A 9,385-nucleotide genomic window follows, 5' to 3' on the forward strand; every position below is an offset into this window, starting at 1 on the left:
ACAAAATTAACAATAATAATGGGGGGGGGGGGGGGCGCCAGAGGATCAGGGTAAGGTATGGGGGGCGTTTGCTCAAAAAAGGTTGAGAAACACTGGTCTAAGAAGTAACCAAAGTTATTTTTATATTGCTAACGTCTGATTCATTTTTTATGAAAGAGAAAACTCTTTAATTGATAAACAAAATCATACGTGTATGGTCTTTTTTCCCTTGGGCATTAGTCATCAGTCAGACTTTTAACAATAGACACAGTCTGATCATGACACCTAAGTAGGCTACGAGAAGGGTTAATTTGATGTTTAGGGGAAATATTTATAGTCTAGATTAAAATAAATAACCAAGAAGTTGTAATTCTTAGCCAATGTCTCAATAAGTAATTAGGCTACACGGCGACGGCTATCGGAGAAGGTGAACGCGGCTCCACTGATAGGCGATCAGGGCTCCAGAGTGCGACCTAATTTCTTAAGGTGTGAGTTAAAATTTAATGAGGTCGCTCCGGTGCTACTTGCAGGAGGACGAGCAGATATGAAGCGGTCGATAGTAGATTATTTTAAGAAGAAAAATGTCTCGGAGGAGGAAACAAATGAGGCTGGTGCTGGAGAAGGGTTAGCAGAGGAAGCAAAAAGAATCTCAGATTCTTATTCTGAAGAGGACAGTGACAGGTTGGTGAAAGAGGCGGGGGGCAGTGGGGAGAAAAAAAAAAGTATTGTTTTCAACAAAAATGGCTGGCGCAGTTCCCGTGGTTGCGTTATGAGGGACAAACCATGGTGTGTGTACTGCAGGACATGTGGCCTGTCCGTTGCAGGCAAAACACATTTTGTAAATGGGTCTACACAATTCAAAGTTCAGTCATTAAAATTACACAATGAACGCCAAAAGCACAAGACTTGCAGGGACTGCTGCATCACATGAAGCTCCCAGTCTCTCCCCACCTCATTTAATCAGATAGATGAGACCAATCGCTCGGCGGAGAATGAACAAATGATCATCAAGTTTAACACCGCCTACAACATCGCTAAAGAGGAACTCCCGTTCACAAAATGATGAAGAATAACGGACTGAACGTCAACCCCACATATTCCAACGACACTGCGTGTGCACAATTTGTGGGAGTTATAGCACACACACTCAAGGGAAAGACCGCTGACAAAGTCGCATCCGGCCCCTACCTCTCGTTCATGCTTGACGGTTCCACTGACAAATCCACCAAAGAGTGCGTGATTATATATGCCCGTATCGTTGAAGATGGAAAACCAATATTCTTATTGGCCATATTGTGGTTGAACATGGCCATGCAGAAGGTAAGGAGTGTGTCTCATAGCCAAATGATAATAACTATATGGAAAAATGCTCTATAGGTTAATTATAATTTCAGTTAGAATTAAATTATTATTTAATGCCATCATGCCCAGGTATCTTATAAAAACACACTGAATTGTGTGTGTGTGTGTGTGTGTGTGTGTGTGTGTGTGTGTGTGTGTGTGTAAATATAAATATTCCATGTTATGTGCTTAATTTAAGGCGTTTATCTATCTTTATTTTTTATTCTTTATCTATGTATTTGTCAATCTTTCATAAACATAAGGTCATGTATTAATAACACGCTTTACAAAGAAAAATATGGTGCTACCTAATTTGTTTTGGTGCTACTAAATGAAAAGCTAGGTGGCACCAGTGCTACCTGTCAAAAAGTTAGTCTGGAGCCCTGTAGGTGATGTAGGCATAATTGTCTGTCTTCTCGAGACGTTCAACGTGATATATTTGTAAAAGCGTTTATATTTTAGCAAAGTATGAGAAACCTTTTAACATTCACAAACAGTTTATGATGATAATGAGCGATTTGTTGCAACATCCCATCTTCGTTCCATTGGCAGACGTTGTACAGTGAGCTGACTTGGGTCTACAAGATGGCACCCATGATTTCAGTTGGCAGAACTCTCTCTATATACGGCTCTGCCCAGGGCTATGTGATGCACCCGCTGCAGAGCAGCAATCACACCTCCATCATCAAATTTGCTGCTGCAATGGGTTGGTGCACCTGATCAGCAGAATTAACAATCAAATGGGCCTATACCTAAAAAGGAGCCCTATGAATTATAAGCCATTTAAAAATTTTCACTTTGAGGTTTTCTAACATTAAGTCGAGTTCCCCTAGCCTCCCTATGGTCCCCCAGTAGCTAAAAATTGCGTTAGGTGTAAACCGAGAAGTAGCTATCTTGCGCCGTCTTTGAAAAAAGGATCGCTGAAACGCTTCGATTTGGCTTCCGCCCCCATATGACATCATATGGGGCCATGTTACCTCCCCTTTCTCTGCTTGGCCCGCCCAGAGAATTTGGCCCGCCAATGAGACAATGAGCTAGGACCGTGCGAGCGCCACATGTGTGTGTGTGAATACACACTGTAACGCAAGTGTTCTTTGTTATTTGGATAACCGTTCCGCTGTTGGTGTAAAGGCCCATTCACACCCTACGGTAAATACGGATACGGACGCTTTTGTCTGGTCCCGGAGGTCGTCCGTCAGTGGGTCCGTCGCCTCTGAGCTTACGAATCCGGAGTGCTCCGGACAAACCGGAGCACTACCACCGGAGATCGAGGCGGCAGTAGAGGCAGAAGTCCCAACCACGAGAGTAGTAGGCCTATAATAACTGATATGTATATATATTTTGTATTTAACGTTTTATACTTATATTATACTATATACTTGACCTTATAATTTTATTGTTCACCTGCTTGGGCAATGCAAATGTATATTTTTTATGCCAATAAAACTTTTTTGAATTAAAATTTTGAGCAGAGAATCTGCAGGTTGGTGAGGGGTGCCACATGCCACCTCCACGTACACTTTGTGCCGGATGACACAGAGCATAATCATCTCCTCTACAGATACCATGTTTGCGATTGTCGATGCCGGTCATTTTATACACGACAGTCACTGCCCTCTAGAGGTTGTTTTGCGTAACATCCATAACACTGAAACCGGACGGAGGTATGAAGGGTAGTCCCGGAGACAACGTTTAGTACGGACGGACAAATTTCGTCCGGATCCGGAGGTATGAGGTGGCCTTCATGGCACATAACATGCAACACAATAACGCACGCTTGCATAAAGCTCCCATTTGGTGAAAAGACTAGACTGCGTCGGGTTGGTTGAGAAGGAATTGGGAACCGCGACATGGAGGAAAAAAGGATTGTTTCCTAGGATTGTCCGTCGGAGCCCCGCTGTAGCGGGCAGTGGGGCTGGGTGGGCAGCCCCGGGGTTGGCCAGCGTTCAGCAGGTAGCCCCGGGGGTGGCCAGCGGGCAGCGGGGCTCAGACGGACCGCTGCCATGGCAGCAGGGCTGGGCGGGCAGCCCCGGGGGCGGCCACCGTTCCGCGGGGCTCCGACAGACAATCCTGGGCAACAATCCTTTTCTCCTCCATGTCGCGGTTCCCAATTCCTTCTCAACCAACCCGACGCAGACAACCCCGGGCAACAATCGCGGGCAACAATCCCCTTCTCCTCCATTTCATTTCTCCGTTGAGTCTGTAGCCTACTTAATATTGACGTGGAAGTGGAAGAACCAGAGGCGTCTGAGAACACGTCGCAGTCGTTTGAGATTCATAATATCATACGGAGGCGCAAACAGCTTTTTACCATGATAATATATATTATATAGATATCTAAATATAATATGATATTATTTAGATATAGAGCTCCAGGACTCCCGCCGGAGCACCCGGAGTGTTCAGTGTTCCACTGTAAACACTAGCGCATGGTACCGTGGCTGCAAGCTGCTCAGGGCCACACTTCCACCCTCCACCTTGACCCGCCTCTAAAAACGGCACGTTTGTGGAGAGCTCATTGTGGGACTGGCTCGTAGTGGCTGTAACTCTGCACCAAGGCTGAATTTCTTGAACGTCTTCAAGTACTGTATTAGGGGCCCACTAACACCTTTATTAAAGCATCCATAAAATAGCATGCCATGGGACCTTTAAACAAATAACATTTCCTAGCATTCAGCTAATATCTCCTCATGATCCAATAGCTATGCGACCCCTGAGGGTGTTGTAAAAAAACTCTGGTCTTCTCAGCAGCACGTAGGCTGATAACTATGAAAACTATGTAAACTACACTACCGTAATTTCCCGCATATAGGCCGCATCGTGGACAAACCGCAAGCCTTTGATTTATGTATTAAAAAAACAATTGTGTGCATGAGAACGGTGAGAGCACATCAAACGTGCGTAGCAGCTAGGACCCGTCTTTCTTTACTGTCTCCGAGTGTGTGTCGCTGTTAAACACCTGACAATGAGCTAGTTTACCATGATAAGACTGCCATATGAATCTGTAAAAAATGAATAAAGACAGGATTTGGTCTCCTATATTTCCTATGCAGGATAACTCATGTGTGTTTCCATTGAAAACAAGAACATTCAAAGTGATCCTAAACTTTAAACCTACTCTACGTTCTGTTGGGCAAAAGCATCAACCAAGAAATTTAAACAAATAATACAAACTGAACTTCTACCATCATGCATAGCGCACATTTAAACAGATAAAAGAGCAGAGAGGAGCCAGCTCAATAAAAGCATCTTCCCTCATGGTATAATCTATCTATCTATAATCTATGGTATAATTCACCCCTGTGAGATGCGTGCCAGCTCACCAGCATAACCTGCAATGTCCACAAAACCAAGGAAATGGTTCCAACCCAATGTAGAAGAGTATATCACCCTTGTAGTTATGTGGCCCAGAATATTTGACTCGGACTGTAAGAAAAATAATAGCTTGTAGCCTGTAGAGGCCTAGACCTAATCACTAGTATCAAAAGAATGACCTGACAGGTGGTGAGTGATATGGCTGTGATCTAGCCCCCTAGTTCTAGCCAAAGCAGGTAGCCTCGGTCTAACATCTGCCGACAACAACCTGTATATCAAAGCAGCATCTTCCTCATGGTATAATCTGAAACACCTGTCAAATGTGCTAGAGGGACTCACTTCACAACCAATAAGCTTTTATATAAGACAGGCAATTAACTTCCCTTCCCTCTCTCAAGAAGTCCGAGGGCGAAACAGAAATAAACTTTCAGATTTTCTAGTATTTTCAATTACAGTATCTTCATTTTACAATTGCATCCCTATGCTTGTAAAATGTATATTAATGACCATTAATACTTACAAGACACTGCTTGAAAAATAGATTAGGATCTTCACGCAGGAACACAGGAAGTCCTTTCATGGCTGCTTCCTTGCCGTGTCTGACGATGTTGGTGGTCTCAAAGAAAAAAAGAAAAAACAGAAAGATAGCTCTAATAATAGCAAGACTAATTGTAATTCAACAGATTGAATTTCATCTGGGCAAAAGTATTGTTTGGTACTGTACTGTGCACACACCTCATCATCAAGCTTTCTCAGTATCTCCTTCAGATCCTTGCCAAACTCTGTTTTTCGGGCGCGGTACAAACTCAGCAGTAGGGGCGCATATTTTTCTACAGCAGCTCTGAATGTTCCGAGTAGATCTTTGTTTGTAATACAGAAAAACTCGTCACAAATCTGTAAAATGCAGGAAAAAACAAATATGTACAGAGGAATAGTAAGTAAATTGGGAGAATTTGTAACCTGTCAAAAATTGTCTATAGCCATTATCATTTTTAAAAGCATTTACAGCCTCTCCAGGTTGTAGTGGGTGCCTGCTTGCGTGAATGAACGTGCGTGCACGTGTGTTCGTGCGTGTGTGTCGTCGCTTATTCGCTTCAAATACTTTTTTCTTTTCAAAACTTGGGAATTAATACGGCGCGGTAAATAAAGTATTTAAAGCGAATAAGGGACGCTGTTTTTGTTGTTTATTTGGTTTTGAACGAATAGTTTTGGACGCATGCATCGGCTTTGAGTTTGTTACTTTGAAATCACACACACACACACACACACACACACACACACACACACACACCTGCCCGAGTGATGCCGCAGCGCGTTGACTAGTCCGTTCTGAGGCGTCCATAGGCTTTATGGTTTGTGTGTTTGAAAGCCGTGCTTTACCAGTTGGCCTGAAATACTCGACTTGATTCGGAGGACTCACCTGCCTCAGCCATTTTTCATATCAAAGCAGTGAAGGCGGGGGGAGGGGGAAGAAAGAGGATAGCAGATTAACCAGCAGGGCGCACACAGCGCACAGACTTGTGCGGAGGTGAACTTACAGTGAGCCGTTTGACGAGAGAACAAAAATACATAGGCGGTCGACTGACCGCGGCACTAGTCTCACGACTGTGCTACGACCAACAACTCTGGTGGTCTGATCACGTGCTAAGTGCATGATGCCTGTAGTGCTAAGGCGAACTCACCGACGAGAAACTGTGTCAATTTCCAATGGATAGTGTAGCCCAGGGGTCCAAACTTTTCACCTACCATAATCTAAGATCCGAATCATCAAGCTGGGGCTAATATTCAGATCTTAGCTCCGCCGCCGGGGGGCTCCGCGGTCGGGGTTCCGCCGCCGGCCATAGGCCCGGTCAGGAATCTAGCTAAGATCTGCTAAGAGCTGAATGGCCCGGTTGGGGACCGCTGGTGTAGCCTATCTATGGGCAATTAAAATGCATGAAAAGGCCATGCTGTATGGATAACGCGAACACATTGGGTACCTACATCTAATAGAAAAGTATTCATCGAACCGCAGTCCTTGACTAGGCTAGTCTACACATAAAAAAGACGTGTGCAACTAGCCTAGCTAAACACCTTAATTCTTTAAAAATTGAAATTGAAATTGAAATTCTTTACTGTTTTAACAATGCCTGGAAGCAACTGCTGCGTTAAAAACTGCTCCAATGCCTCACACGATCGCCGAGGAAACCGTAAGAACAGTGGGCTACAGTTTTTTAGGTTCCCTAAATGGAGAACGCACTTAGGAGAGCAAGTATCCGACATCACGAGGAGACGTCGGATTTCTTGGGTGGCTGCAATCAGAAGAAAGGAACTTACTTTCGATAACATTCCCCAGTCGATAAGAGTGTGTTCTCTGCATTTTCACTCAGGTACGTTCTCTAAAAATGTCTTTAAATTTGTTTATGTTGTCTCTTAAAGCCACGAAGTGTACCTCATGTTGGTGCGAACCCTGAAGTGCATCTGAAGTTGTTTTCTAGCAGCTAGCTAGCTACCTAACAAACTGTTGCTTCTTAGAAAATGCTCGATGGCCCAACCATTAATGTTGTTTTAAACAAAACTAGTTGAGATTCAGTTCATGACATTAGTGTTTCCCATGATTGTTTTGAGCTTAACTAACATATTTTCTGTAAAAGCTTAAAGCATTGATTACATTGCATTAAAGCATTGATTGAAGCATTGATTGTACATTGTACATTGCATTAAAGCATTGATTGTAATTAAAGCATTGATTACATTGAGTTTTCATAATCTAATTATTCTGTTCTAGGTAAACCATCATATGAGATGGTGGAGAACCACCCTGACTGGACACCATCTTTGCGGTTAGGCCACAGTGATGTCAAGCCAACAGATGGAGCGAGATATCAGCGGCATGTAATGCGCAGCAGGACCCAGCGCCAGGAGCAAGTGCCACCGCTGGCAGAGCATCAGGAGCAGCAGCTTCCATCCCCGACAGAGGGGCAGCAGCCTCCATCCCCGACAGAGGAGCAGCGGCCTCCATCCCCGACAGAGGAGCAGCGGCCTCCATCCCCAGCACAGGAGCAGCGGCCTCCATCCCCAGCACAGGAGCAGCGGCCTCCATCCCCGACAGAGGAGCAGCAGCCTCCATCCCCGACAGAGGAGCAGCGGCCTCCATCCCCGACAGAGGACCTGGAATGTGGACTCTGCACATCTAGAGGAGATGTAATCAACAGTCTTTTGGAGGAAAACAGAAAGCTGAAGGAGGAGCTTGATGAGTACCGGATGAATGAGAACTTTCTGAGTGGTGATGATAACATAGTGAAGTATTACACAGGACTTGCAAGCTATGTAATGTTTCAGACACTTCTATGCAGTCTCACCCCATATCTGCCTCAAGGTAGGATGAAGAAACTCTCACCCTTCCAGCTTGTCCTGTTGACTCTAATGCGCCTCAGACTAGACCTGCCAGTAAAGCACATCAGCCATCTGTTTCGGGTACACAGGACAACAGTCAGTGATGCCTTTCACCATACCCTTGGAGTGATGTATGCACGGCTGTGTCCATTAGTGCACTGGCCAAGCAGAGACTGTTTATTGACGAGTATGCCACACCAGTTCGTGGAATCGTTCGGGAAAAATGTAGCCGCCATTGTGGATTGTTTCGAGGTGTTTATTGAAAAACCCTCAAATGTACTGGCAAGGGCACAGACTTTCTCTCAGTATAAACATGCATACACCATGAAGTACCTAATTACACCCTTACACCTAAAGGGTGTAATTTCTTTCATATCCCAAGGGTGGGGTGGGCGCACTAGTGACAAACGTATAACAGAGCAAAGTGGTTTCCTCAACAAACTGTTGCCAGGTGATATTGTGCTGGCAGATAGGGGCTTTAATATCAGGAAAAGTGTGGGTATGATGTGTGCTGAAGTTAAGGTACCTACGTTCACAAGGGGTCGTGCACAGCTGGATGCGAAAGATGTGGAGGAGACTAGGGCCATAGCACATCTCAGGATTCATGTTGAGAGGGTGATTGGTGTTGTGCGCAACAAATTTAAATTCTTACACTCCACTGTACCTGTGAACATGCTCATCAAATGTGAGGGTGAAAACCTAATGCCGTTGGATAAGATTGTCACTGTTTGCTGTGCCTTAACAAATATGTGTAAAAGTGTTGTTTGAGTGCCTCCTTACTGTTTCGTGTTGAAATAAATTCTTGAAACAACATATGGCGTAACATTATTTATTGAGAACTGTTAGAATAGAAATAGAACTATAAATTGAATAAATAGAAATTGACAGTGCAACATTTCAAAAGGTTGAAACAGTAAACAGTGCAAAAGAACAATGTGCATTTAAAAATAAACATTTAAAAATAGCAATAAAGAAATCAAAAAGAAATGTGCATGGATGTACAATCTCAATCAATACTATTCAGCACAAGAAGGGCAAAACCATGCAGTGTCAGCAGAAGGGGTGTCCACAAGCCCCACACAATGGAAGTGATACCACTGAATTGTACAGTTCTGGTTGTCACAGGCCACCATTTGACCTTCCTCTGGTCCAGCACAGAGACACCACACTGCGTTTGTTCGCTTTGGTGCTTTTTGGGCAGACTGCTTCCTTGGACTCTTCACCACGGTCTGTGGCTGTAGTTCACGAAGCACACTGGGGCCAGGTGATGCTTGGGAGGTAGGTGGTATCGAGAAATATTGCACCGCAAGTTCAGGGAGAGCCACCTTCACAAAGAAGTCCTGTGCCTTCTGAAGCCGTGCATTCCAAAATGTTT

At 44.3% G+C, this 9,385-nt stretch overlaps 1 protein-coding gene across 1 annotated transcript; it reads left to right on the forward strand.

Moving 5' to 3' along the window:
- Positions 1-7,804: 7,804 nt before the first annotated feature.
- On the forward strand, positions 7,805-8,778 carry LOC311340538 (uncharacterized protein; the record flags this gene model as incomplete). The annotated part of the gene is made up of 1 exon (XM_084465406.1): positions 7,805-8,778. Exon 1 carries the CDS (start codon positions 7,879-7,881, stop codon positions 8,776-8,778), a length of 900 nt encoding a protein of 299 aa, XP_084321532.1. The 5' UTR covers positions 7,805-7,878.
- Between the last annotated feature and the right edge of the window lie 607 nt (positions 8,779-9,385).

Source organism: Micromesistius poutassou, assembly GCF_964030765.1.
Source record: "Micromesistius poutassou genome assembly, chromosome: 3".
Lineage (NCBI taxonomy): Eukaryota > Metazoa > Chordata > Actinopteri > Gadiformes > Gadidae > Micromesistius > Micromesistius poutassou.